The 13977-nt window shown below is 28.4% G+C and overlaps 1 protein-coding gene across 1 annotated transcript in view; it reads right to left on the bottom strand.

The window, feature by feature from the left end:
* Positions 1 to 7165: 7165 nt before the first annotated feature.
* Positions 7166 to 13977, bottom strand: part of LOC113384832 (LIM domain-binding protein 2) — a 40801-nt gene continuing 33989 nt past the window's right edge. The window contains exons 5-7 of the mRNA XM_026622596.1: positions 11216 to 11339; positions 11009 to 11148; positions 7166 to 7989 (exon numbers count right to left, since the gene is read on the bottom strand). Of these exons, the coding sequence (XP_026478381.1) occupies positions 7660 to 7989; positions 11009 to 11148; positions 11216 to 11339 (594 nt within the window). The 3' untranslated portion in view covers positions 7166 to 7659. The remainder of the gene's footprint in view (positions 7990 to 11008; positions 11149 to 11215; positions 11340 to 13977) is intronic.

The following is a 13977-nucleotide window of genomic DNA, read 5'->3' on the forward strand; positions in this document are numbered from 1 at the left end:
GAGGAATTGGTAAAGATTTACTCAATTTATTTACTTAAATACACAAATTAGCTTTTAATTTTTATTTATTTACATAATTTCATTAATGTGAGGTGCAATTTTTAAATTCGTATTAACAAAAAAATTTGTTACAACAAGATGGATGCCTTTGACAGTTTAGCAGTTAAATAATAAAATTAACGTTGAATGACTTGTAATAATTTATTTATTTATTTACTAAAATACACAAATTAGCTTTTAATTTTTGTTTATTTACATAATTTCATTAACGTGAGGTGCAATTTTTAAATTCGTATTAACAAAATTTTAATTAATTTAAGTTTAAAATTATTACAAGAAAACAAGATGGACGCGTTTGACAGTTTAGCAGTTGAATTAAAAAATTAACGTTGTACGACTTGTAATTATTTATCTATTTATTTACTAAAATACATAAATTAGTTCGAAATTTCTGTTAATTTACATAATTTTATTAGTGTCAGATGTAATTTTTAAATTCTTTATTAAAATTAGTTACAAGAAACCGATATGGACGCTTTTGATAGTTTAGCAGTTAAATTAAAAAATTATCTTTATACTTTTTACGGTAAACATATATTTACTTAAATACACAAATAATTAGCTTGAAATTTTTGTTAATTTACATAATTTCATTAATATGAGGTGCAATTTTTAAATTCGTATTAACAAAAAAATTTATTACAACAAGATGGACGCCATTGACAGTTTAGCAATTAAATTTTTAGAAAATTAACGTTAAACGATTCGCAAAGAGTTATTTATACTTAAATACACATATTAGCTTATAATTTTTGTTCATTTACATAATTTTAATAACGTGAGGTGCAATTTTTAAATTCGTATTAATAAAAAAATTTGTTACAACAAGATGGATGCCTTTGACAGTTTCACATTTAAATTGTAAAATTAATATTGAATATTTACGTTAACAAACGATTTGTAAAGAAATAATTATTAAAACGTTAAATTGTTTATATTCACATAATTTCATTACTGCGAGGTGCGATTTTTAAATTCGAATTAAAAATAAGTTACAAAATGGCTTTTGACAGTTTCAAATTTAAATTGAATATTCACTTTCACACAACGTTAGTAAAGGAATTAGATATTTGTGGCATTTTTTTCGAAGGTAAGTTGCATGAACATTAATATATTAATTTATAAAATAACACTAAGAAATTTCATCATCATTTTAGCATTTTCACCATCAATTTTAGTATTTGTATACATTGAATTAATTCATACACTCACATAAATCTCGTTTTGAAAATCCTTTGAATTTCTTGAAAATCTTGATAAAAACTGTTAATTATTTAACGCCTAAAAATTTTATCCCATGCCATTTTTTTGAACGAAAAACTTCAAATTAAAATTCGAAAAGAAACAAATGATTCAGATACAAAAACAAAATTTTTCACTCAAAATAGTTGACAAATGAAAATCTTATCAATCAAAATATGTTGATTTCAACTTCAACTTCGATTAATAATAGTATTAATTTAATCAATTATCTTTTAATTAATGCCTCAATAAATACAAACAAAGCCATTCGACTCAAGTGTGAAAATTGACTTTAGATTCACGATTACAAAAGAAAAAAATATATTTGTATATTTATATTTGTATATCTTATATTTATAACTTAAAATGAAACCAAAATGTCACATCGAGAGATAGAATCATTAAAAGTAATGTAATGTAATTATATTTATATATTGCCTAGTTGTTGCTCGATGAAACAGACATCGAAGACAACGGATTGAACCACAGGTCTTAAAAAATAAAATAAAAAGGGTAAAGGAAATATTTAATATAGAAGCTAGATAATAAATATATATATATATATATATATATATATATATATATATATATATATCTGGCCAACTTTTGAATTATTCTTTACCTAATATTGCATTTTAGGGTATAACGAGTTGCTGCAGGGTGTACTGATGTTAGACAATATTGTTAATTATTTAATTTTAAACAAATTTGCCAAAGACACCATTAATATTAAACGAATGGTTTTAGAATTGTAAGCATATATATTACATTAGTGCGTACAACTTGGCTTCCGCCGTTTTTACTATGCGAGTTCTTTGCAAAAAAAGGCGGAAGCAAAGTTGTACGGTTTCAAATGCATTTTAAAGTACACCGAGTAGCTGTAGGGCTTAATGATGTTAGACAATATTGTTAATTGTTAAATTTTAAACAAATTTGCCAAAGATATCATTCATATTAAACGAATGCTTTAGAAGTTACAAGCGATAAAGTAAAAATATGCACTAGGTATACTAAATTCCAAAGCGAGATTTCAATGCAAACACTATGTAGAAAATCTTAGAAAACCTTCAGTTTGTTTGGAAACTAGTATACCCGATGCACAGATTATATGTTGCCTTTCGATTGCGATTTTAAAGTACACCGAGTTGCTTTAGTGTGTTGCATCATTAGAAACATTTGCATATTATTTAATTCTAACCAAATTAGCCGAATACAGCATTCGTATTAAACGAATGGTTTTTTAATTATGGGCATATATATTACATAAGTGCGTACAACTTTGCTTCCGCCGTTTTTACTATGCAAGTTCTTGACAATAATGGCGAAAGCAAAGTTGTATCATTTCAAATGTATTTTAAAGTATACCTTGTTGCTGTAGGACTAAATGATGTTAGACAATATTGTTCATTATCTAATTTTAAACAAATTCGCCGAAGGCATCATTTATATTAAACGAATTGTTCAGAAGCTACAAGCAATAAAGTAAAAATTCGTTTGTAAGTATACTAAATTCCAAAGAAAGATTTCGCTACAAATACTATACAGAAAATCTTTGAAAACCTTCAGTTTGTATGGAAACTAGTATACTTTGTTTACAAGGATTTTTTTAAAGAATAATCCAAAAGTTGGGCACTATTATTTTTTTGTAAGACTTAGCTAGCTTCTAGATTAAAATAAATACAGTGTAGTCCGAATATAACTAATAAAACCATATAGCTAAATAAATTGAATTTAAATTTCTATATGATAAAAATATAATGTCGCTTCAGGAGATTAAACAAAATTAAAAATAATTTATTTATAATATATAAAATCTTGAACTGTTTGATGTAGTTATATCCAGACTGTACAATTAAAATTGTTACATAATTAAAATTGCCAAAATAAATTAAACTCTCTCTCTCACAATTCTTTCAATTATCTCACTAATTTTAACGTATTTTTTTAAAACACTCGTGTAGAAATAAATTAACGGTAAATACTTTAAAATTCTGTTTTGTTTTTCTTCACCACACACACACACACACACAAACAGTCATCAATATAATTTACAGAATTATAATAATTACAATAATAATAATAATAATTATAAGCACATTTAAAATTAATATTTACAATTATTTTTATGTTATATTTTGTGTAATGTGGGTTTCTTTTATACAATTTTATCGTTTCCCTCGGTTTTAGTTCACAAATCAAAGAATGGAAAATCATTCTCAAATATTGTCGTGATAAATGTTTTTGCAGTTTGGATTATTTGAATAGGAATTGATATATATATATATATATATATATATATAATGGTCAAAACTGTTAAAAAGATTTAAATATAATTTCTTTAAAAAACATTTATTACGTAATCGTTCACAAAACATTTAAGTAACTGTTCGCAAATGTTACGTAACAATTACGTACCGTACAAAATTCTATAAATTAAATATTTATAAAAAAACGTATAAATAAATTCGATGAAACCTTAAAAATTCGTCAGATTTCATCAATTTTGAAGATCTGTTTTCACAAAATTTCTTGAATAAAAAATTATAGCGTACTAAAAGTATTATATTATTTTTTAAACGATAATGTAACAATTACGTAACATTTACTGCACACATTTATGAATAAATAATTCATCCATATTGAAAAATATATTCAAGCAATGTCGAGATTAAAATTTAGGGAAAAGATGTAAAAAATTGTACAACAATTTTAAAATAGTTTAAAAACGTTTCTATTTCAATATTTTTTAAAAAATCAACAAAATTTTGAAAAAAAACGACTGAATTAAAAAAACAGAAAAAACAAATTATAATAATACATAATTTAGAAATAATTATATAATAATAATTACTAAATTCTGAATTATAAACTACATTCTGTATATTTCTATAAAACTTTGAATAAATTTATGTTCACTTTTGTTATGAAACATTTGTACATCATGTTAAATATTAATTACTATTATTATTTTTTTCAAATAACCCAAACCGTTATTCAAACAAATCCAATCTCTTATTCATTCATTTCTAACCTACATTGAAGGGACTACAAATACTTACTTTTACTTATCCAAAATTTTCCAAAATGCAAATCGTGTAAATCCTCCAATTTATAATAATCCTAATCAACATTATTTGATTTCGACACGAGTCATAAATAGAAAAACAATTACAAAATTGAGTCTTGTGTCGAAATCGTAATAGATATATGTTTAATATATATTAGGGTGGTTCTTAATATGGACATTTTTGAATTTTCTTGCTCCCAAGGGCTTAAATGGTTCCAAATTGATGAAAAACAATTTTCGAAAAGTTTTAGCTCTTAATATTAACTTATAGATAGTGCGCAATTCAATATATTTCCATACAAAACTTTGATTGAATTGCGCTCTATCTAAAAGACAATATTAAGAGCTAAAACTTTCAGAAAATTGTTTTTTATCAATTTGGAACCATTTGAGCCTTTGGGAGCAAGGAAATTCGAAAATAGCCATATTAAGGACCACCCTAATATATATATATATATATATATATATATATAATTGTATGTATAGATAAATAGATCTTGATGAATTGTTATAAATACAAATAATTAAGAATATTTCAATGCATTTTTAATAATTTCAAAAGCTTTATGAATAAATTCAAATGGTTAAAATAATGTGCTAATTTAATAACCAAAATAATTGTTTTAATTAATATTCATAATTAAACTCTTGATAAAAAATAATTAATTGAAAAAATTTGATCAATTTAAACTGACAAGGAGAATCTCGTGTCCACTTTTTGGGGATTTTCACAAAACTTTGGATGAAGTAGAAAGTCTAACCAAACATTTTAAAATATTATAGGCCTATGAGAAGTGCTTCAATTACAAAAATTAATTAAAAATGCAAAAAATAGACAGTATTTTAATATGTCTCAGTAGTTTAGGCGCTTGCTTCTAATTTTAGCCTAGAAATTTTAAAAAGAATAAAAAGTGCACAAATTCAAATCCACGAATGTATAACTTTTTTTATTTATGTATTTATTTATCTATTCATAAGCAAGCCATAACTTCTTTTTAATATTTTCATGTTTGAACAGTTAATTGCAATAATATTTATAATTATTAACACATTAAACATGTTGTGCTTTGATTAATTCTTTTAATTAAACTACTTCTCATAGGCCTATAATATTTTAAAATCATGGGTTTGACTATCAACTCTATCACCGTGCAAAGTTTTATCAAAATCCCAGAAGAATAAACCTGTGAGTATAAATGTAGACGAAAAATTATAATTATTGTATCTATACATACAATTTTATACATATATTTATATATGTATCAAACATACATACTTTTCTACGTAGACTGTTTTGAATACACAGCAAATCCAATTTTTAATGATTTATATATACATATATATACATATATATACATATATATACATATATATATATATATATATATATATATATATATATATATATGATTATAGTTTTGTCGACGTTGATACATATTTGTAATATTTTTGCAGCCCAATCGTCGAATTAAAAAAAGATTAAATAACAAAATTATTTATTCCATTAAACGTTTCGACACTTGATGTGTGTCATCATTCAGTATTCTAAAAAACATATAACATAAATACAAAGTTGATGATAAATATAAAGATATAAAAAGGAGAAAATTATACACACCAAACCAGGAAAAACAGAAAAAAATTAATTCCCCTTGCGTTGTAACCTTGATCAGTGTCCATAATGCACCGCTATCAATAACATCAAATATAGGAGTGCAATATGTGCTTCTTCAATTTCTCATTTGTTAATAATAATAGTATATTATTATTTTACACAAATTTAGTGTTCAATCAATTTTACATCATAATTAAAATGTTTCTGTTGTTTTTCCTGGTTTGGTATGTATAATTTCCTCGTTTTTTTATATATTTATATTTATCATCAACTTTGTATTTATGTTACATGTTTTTTTAGATTACTGAATGATGACACACATCAAGTGTCGAAACGTTTAATGGGATAAATAATTTTGTTATTTAATCTTTTTTTAATTCGACGATTGCGCTGCAAAAATATTACAAATATATATATATATATATATATATATATATATATATGTTGAAAATGTTTAAATTTGATGTTGAAATTGGCGTAACATCAAGTAAAAAATAATCTTTACATCTTTATTTTTCCATACGTTTTGACGTAAAATTCTACGTCATCGTCAGTGGTTCTACAATTTAAAAAAAAAAAAAAAAGAAAGTAACGTTACAAATTGAATATACATAAGCAATAGTAAAAATAAAAGTTTTAACTAAAGAGACAGACTAATTATATCTAAGCCTTAAATTAAAAATTGCATAAAACATTAATTTTCTTTTTATAAAAAAGAAATTACTGACAGTTAGTGCTTGTCTCTATATTAATTTTTACAAGTTATATTAATATGTGTTAGTGATAATATAAGTAATTCAAGTAAGTAATGTTTTATGCTTAGATATAATTAGTCTGTCTCTTTAGTTAAAACTTTTCTTTTTACTATTGCTTATGTATATTCAATTTGTAACGTTACTTTCTGTTTTTTTTTTCTTTTTTTAATTTGTAGAACCACTGACGATGACGTAGAATTTTACGTCGAAACGTATGGAAAAATAAAGATGTTTTGAAAAAAATCTTTACTTTACTTATTTTTTGATCGATGTTACGCCCTCCAAGAAACCAATCATATATATATATATATATATATATATATATATATATATATATATATCTATTATGCATATATAAATCCTGATATAACTATACAGTATATAATTTTACTAATATTATTCACAGCACTTGTAGTTTTTTCCCCGAAATATCTATAGCACTGTTCGTTTATTACCTATTAATATTTTAATATTTATATATTTATGTATATATTTATAATAATAACTAATAATTTTAAATTACACCTTTCTGCTGCACATCCGTATGTTCCCTCGGCAATAACATATTATTTTAATTTTAATAAATTCACTAAATGTCATCGTTAAACAATTGTACATACACATTTAATAATGCAAAAACACAGTCTTTAGGATTCCCAAATCGTTTATTATTAATACTGGAGATGCACAGCATCTGCGGAGACATTTGAGATGGGGTCGGTGACACACTATTGCACATGGTAAAAGACTCAGAGATCGTTGCAACTAAATTTTGTTAATAATCTACTAGTCTATTCCTCCAACCGATCATCCCAAATTAAGCTGCGCACCAAACGGAATCAAAGTCAAAATTTTATTATCCCCAATTTTCATATTACAACTATTATTTACAATTATTAATACTCGCTATTAATCCGTGATCATTGCGAGACCGCCGGCGATTTCTTGTCATTATCGAGCCCCCCGTTACCCTGTGGGCCTCCAGAAGATGTCGGAGGCCCCGGAGGCGGCGGGGGCCACGATCCACCTCCGCTTCCGTCTTGTTGGTGGTGATAGGAAGGTTGGTCTGGTGGGCCTCCAGGGCCGCCACTCGGGCCGCCTGGAGGGCCTCCGGGGTCTCCAACCGTGGGGCCTCCGCTGGCGGCTGAAGAGGCGTCGTACTGGGTGTTCTCGAGTCGTGTTATGAGGCGCTCGTCTTCGTCACCGAATTCGCCGCCCATCAGAGAAGGCTCGCCGACTACCATCACGTCCTGGGGGAAAAAATATATGGTAATGGAATGTTTTATTGTAAGTGAAATTGATAAAAACTATCTGGAGACGAATGGGGAAAAAAGTGTGAACAGACGAGGAAGAAAGAACACTACTGAGCATTATCATTTAAAGAAAAGGAAACTGGATCGGACCTATTTTGAAAAAAAGTGCCTTCTACACGACGTTGTCGAAGGTAAAATAGAAGGACTAAAGGAATTAGGAAGAGGAAGACATAAAAGTTTGTAAAAGAAAATGCATGAAAGCGCAGAAAAAAATGTTTAATGGTGATGGGAATGGTAAACAAGGGGACGTCCATCAATCTTATATATAAAAATGAATCGCAAAATGTGTTTGTAAGCGCATAACTCAACAACGCCTGGACCAATTTGGCCAATTCTTTTCCTAAAATGTTCGTTGAATTTTAAGGATGGTTCTTACGGCGAGAAAAAATCGAATAATTGCCGGAAAAACCTTAAAAACAGCCCTTTTCTTTTTCACAAACAAACGCTTTCCAACTAAAATCAATAGTAGAATCAATTTGAGCTTTATTGCTATTATATACAGTTTGTATTAAACTAGATGACCCGACAGACGATGTCCTGTACCCATGTCTACAATTTTTTAATATAATATACTAATATTTACCATTTACCTAAAAATAATAATTATTGTTTTTTAAATTACTCTTCACGCCAAAATGCATATACATTTATAATATGAGCGATGTTAAATTTAGAGCTGCTTTAAAAAATGACATGTCTTTTTTTGCAATTTTTTCCATTTATTTGTACAATATTGCATATACATTCCAGTACTTTATAATCACATACATCCTAGCAAATTTCCTTAACAACCTTCAGAAAGATTTATCAAAATCCGAATAATCGCTTAGAAGAAGTATACAGTGAGTGCTCGTAATTTAATATGAACTTTATATAATAGCAATAAAGCGCAAATCTATTCTACGTTTTAGTTAGAAAACGTTTGTATGTGAAAAAGAACAGGGCTGTTTTTAGGACTTTCCCGGCAATTATTCGATATTTTGTCCTTGGACTTCAACGAACATTTAAAAAAAAAAAATGGCCAAATTGGTTCAGGCGTTGTTGAGTTATGCGCTTACCAACATTATTTTGCGATTCATTTTTATATATAAGATTACAAGCACTAACTCCTTATAAACGATTATTCGGATTTTGATAAATCTATCTAAAGTTTGTTAAGGAAATTTTCTAGGATGTATGTGATTATAAAGTACTGAGATGTATGTCCAATATTGCAGAAATGAATGGAAAAAATTGTCAAAAAACTACATGTCATTGTTTGCATTGAAAACAAATGAAAACTATCATCTGCCAAAAATTGTAATTTACTTATGAACCTAGACCATATAAGAATATGTATAAAAAATTTATGATTATGAATAAGTAAAAAGAAATGTCTACTATTTTTGTAAATTTAAAACAAAAGAACTCTACTGACGAGCAAACTGATTTCTAAGAAAAAATTAATTTGAAAGCAAGAAGGGACAATATGTATATTAATTCAAAAAAGGGACTCTACTTACAAGCAAACTGACTTTCGAGGTCATTTTTATAAATTTCAAAAGGAAAAAGGAACTTTACTAGTGAGCAAACTGATTTCTGAAAATATTCTTATAAATTTCAAGGGAAAAGGGACGAGCAAACTGATTTTTGAAAAAAAAATATTAATTTGAAAGCAGAAAGGAGCTCTACTTACGAGCAAATTAATTTCTGAAAAAAAATGAAAGTAGAAAGAGACTCTACTTACGAGCAAACTAATTTCTGAAGATTTTTTTTTATAATTTTCAAAACAAAAAGCGATTACTGACTAGGAAACTTATTTCGAAGCAAAAAGAGACTCTACTCTAATTTCCGAAGGAGTCCTTATATTAGTGTATAATAAATTTATGATTATAAATAAGAAAAAAGGAATGTCTACATTATTATTACGAAAAAGCAGCTGAGATGTGCCAGAAATTAAAATAATATAAAATACAGTATATGTATGGCAGATTGGATGATACACATATGAACAGGATATGACAAATTAACTCACTTAAAATATGAAATTAAGTATTAATCAGGGCCGATCCTACCTTTAATGCGATGCATGCGAAAAATACGAGTGCACGCCTTAGGGGGCGCCAACACAAGATTCGGATATTAAATTTTCAATATAGTTTTCTTTTCAATATATAATTTCTTTGCACCCTATACTAATTTTTCTACAATATTTTTAAAATTCGTAAAAAATTTACTTTGTAACAAAAATGGAAAAGTAAAGATAAATAAAATGGAAAATACACATACAATTCGGCCCTCACGATATCGATTAGGAGAAGTTTAAGATGCAATTTTGGATATCTTAAATAATAAAAAATTAAATTAATTTAATCCAACATGAAGTACCAGTGTTATGTTATGGTTATGGTTATGTTATACCGTTTAAAAGTTTTCAATTTCCAATATAGTGTGGGAATTGAGACTCATTATTTTGTTTAAAGCACTTTTACATTTAACATCGCTCATATTATAAATGTATATGCATTTTGGCGTGAAGAGTTATTTAAAAAACAATAATTATTATTTCTAGGTAAACGGTAAATATTAGTATATTATAATAAAAAAATGTAGACATGAGTACAGCACAATGTTTGTCGGGTCATCTAGTCTAAAATAAAAATTTGTGTTCACGCACACTACATTTTCCAATTTCGGTGTCAAACGACTCAGAATTACATGAATCTTCGAGAAAACATAAGGGAATTTCTATCTTAAACAACTTCTCCTTCGAAAACATCAATAAGCATCATGATAGGCGATTACTGTATCAAATCGTGTGTAATCGTTACTCTCAAAATCAAAAATTTCAATTATCCCTTCTACCACAATAACCCCCTGGTCAATTACTACCGATTAATGGAAAATTCCAAGAGGGCTTGTTTTGTATCGATTTCTATTCTTTATTTTTCTTTTTTTTCGTGTCGGTGTTGCGCACCTGTGACGCCAGCGAGAAATTCGGACCAGGAGACCTCTTCTTGCCGCCCGTCACCGGGGGCGGAGCACCCGCCGCGTTTGCGCCGCCGCCTGAACTTGACCCTTTGCGTTTCCGCCGCTTGTTGGCAGGCCTCTGAGACTCTGCGGGGTAAAGGACAGATGATAGAATTATATTATTACACTGAATTTGAGGTATGAATTTTATTACCTGGTGGTGCAACCATCCTCTGCCATTTCTGGAATAACGTCGTCTTCAAACAATCTCTGGGACTCAAAGCGTAAGCTTTGTGCCTCGACATCAGTTCTTGCATTGGTTCCAATATTACACATAACTGAAAAATTTAAGAATTATTAATAAACGACCTAATTTATGAAATTAACAGTTCAACTGCAACACAATTTATTTAGGTAACTAGTGGTGTATGGCATCGTGCCTTAAGGCAAATTGCAGGAACTTTCCGTACCAAATTAATAGTTTTTTAAAAACGATTTTTGAAAAAAATTTACTTCGAAAAAATAAGATTTTTGAGAAATTATAAATTGGACAAAAAATTACTTTTTTTTGAAAAAAAAATATATTTTTTTTTTATGAAAAAAAAAAGTTTTTTTATTTTGACATATTTTGGAAGATCTGAACTTTTTTTCAAAACAATCGTACTGCTTTAACTGCATGGAGACAAAATAAAAAGCGCGTAAGCGCCGCGTCGCCGTCTAACGGATAAACATTGGTACGGAACCCATAGGAATGTAAACAAAATTTATACTTATTTTAAAATTTCTATAAAATATCTGATAATTTGATGTGCATATGTCTAATGATCATTTTTGACCGCCAAATGGCATTTTTTTTTACTTTTTTCGTTAGATCTCCAAAACCGCTAGACCTGCCTTCATGAAAATTTGATCAGTTCTTCATCTTGTTAATACAAGTTCTCTTAAAAACTGAGTTACCGTTTGTGGCACTTTTTGCCCCATATCTTCGGAACGGCTAGACCTGCTTCCGCCAAAAACTAATCAGCACGTCTCCTTATCAATACGAATCGAATTTTTTTTGAATTATTCAAATTGCTTCATCCGTGCTCCCGAAATCGTAAATCGTCGACGAAAATTTGTATCCGCACACATATACATACACACACGCACACACACATACATCCATTTTTCTAAGATATGCACACACATACACACACACACGCACACACACACATACATCCATTTTTCTAAGATATGCCAAAATGTTCAGAAACCTTTGAAACGTGAAGATATATAAAAAATTTCATTTTCGATTTTTTTGCCATTACTATAACTTACCCTACGGGAAGTTAAAAATAGTTGCATAATTTATACAAAATTGAAAAAGTCACAGTCTAAACGCATTTGCAAATAATTCTGTGCGACATTTTCACTTATACTGTGCTTAGCTCGGTAAGCTTAGCTATATAAATTACATTTAGCTCTGTATCTTCGAAATAGAGGGACCTGTCTTTGCCAAAAACTAATCACCTCTTCTCTCAATCATTACAAATTGAATGTTTTTTAAATCATACAAATCGGATGATCCGTTCTCTCAAAAACTCGATATGTATTTTATGCACTCTTTTCTTCGTATCTCCGTAACGGCTGGACCTCCCTTTGCCAAAAACTAATCAGCACATCTCCCTATCAATAGGAATCGAATGTTTTTTGAACCATTCAAATCGGTTGATCCGTGCGCGCGAAAACGTCGATGAACTAGCTGTAAGTGAAATTCTGTCTTAAGGCAATTAAGGCATCGTGCCTTAAGGCAAATTGCTGGAACTTCCCGTGCCAAAAATTATTATTTTTTTAAAAACGATTAACATTTTTGAAAAAATTTTACTTCGAAAAAATAAGATTTTTTGGAATTTTTAAATTGGACGAAAAATTACTTTTTTTTGAAAAAAAAATTTTTTTTAAAAAAAATTTTTAAACATTTTTTTATAAAATTTTTTCTGGAAAAATGTTATCTTCATTTGGACATATTTTGGAAGATCTGAACTTTTTTTCAAAGCAATCGTACTGCCTTAACTGCATAGAGACAAAAATAAAGCGCGTAAGCGCCGCGTCGCTGTCTAACGGAAAAACATTAGTACGGAACCCATAGGAATGTAAACAAAACTTATACTTATTGTTAAAATCTCAATAAAATATCTGATAATTTGATATGCATATGTCTAATGTCTAATGATTATTGTTGACCGCCATATGTTATTTTTTTTTAACTTCCCGTAGGTAAGTTATAGTAATCGTCCAAAATCGAAATCAAAATTTTTACATTTCTCGACGTTTTGAAGGTTTTTGAACATTTTGGCATACTTCAGAAAAAATGGATGTGTGTGTGTGTGTGTGTGTGTGTGTGTGTGTGTGTGTTTTGTATGTCCGCTTTTTTCGTCCACGTTTTCGGGCGCACGGATCAACCGATTTGAATGATTTAAAAAACATTCGATTCCTATTGATAGGGAGATGTGCTGATTAGTTTTTGGCAAAGGCAGGTCCAGCCGTACGGAGATATGAGCAAAGAGTGCAAAAAATAGAAAGCGAATTTTTGAGAGAACGGATCAACCGATTTGAATGGTTTAAAAAACATTCGATTCCTATTGATAGGGAGATGTGCTGATTAGTTTTTTGGCAAAGGTAGGCCCAGAGGTTTCGGAGTTACAGAGCTAATTTAAAAAAATGGCTGTTTTTTGAGAGAACTAAGCGTCCGATTTAAATGATTCAAAGAACTTTCTTCTGCTTTTTTCAACAAAACATTGATTTTGGAAAAAAAATTTTTTGATTCTAATTTTTTTTCAAAAAAATTTTTTTGTAATTTTGGACTAAAAATTCAAAAAATCACCCAGCTAAGCACAGTCTAAGCGCCACTCTGGTACAAATGTTTACCCCAAGTGCGTTTAGACTGTTTGTGTACTGGAGGCACTTTTCCAATTTTGTGAAAATTATTGAAAATGT

Source organism: Ctenocephalides felis, unplaced genomic scaffold (genome assembly GCF_003426905.1).
Source record: "Ctenocephalides felis isolate EL2017-DRISC unplaced genomic scaffold, ASM342690v1 CF-g0.4_SCAFFOLD_03571, whole genome shotgun sequence".
In the NCBI taxonomy this organism is placed as follows: Eukaryota; Metazoa; Arthropoda; class Insecta; order Siphonaptera; family Pulicidae; genus Ctenocephalides; species Ctenocephalides felis.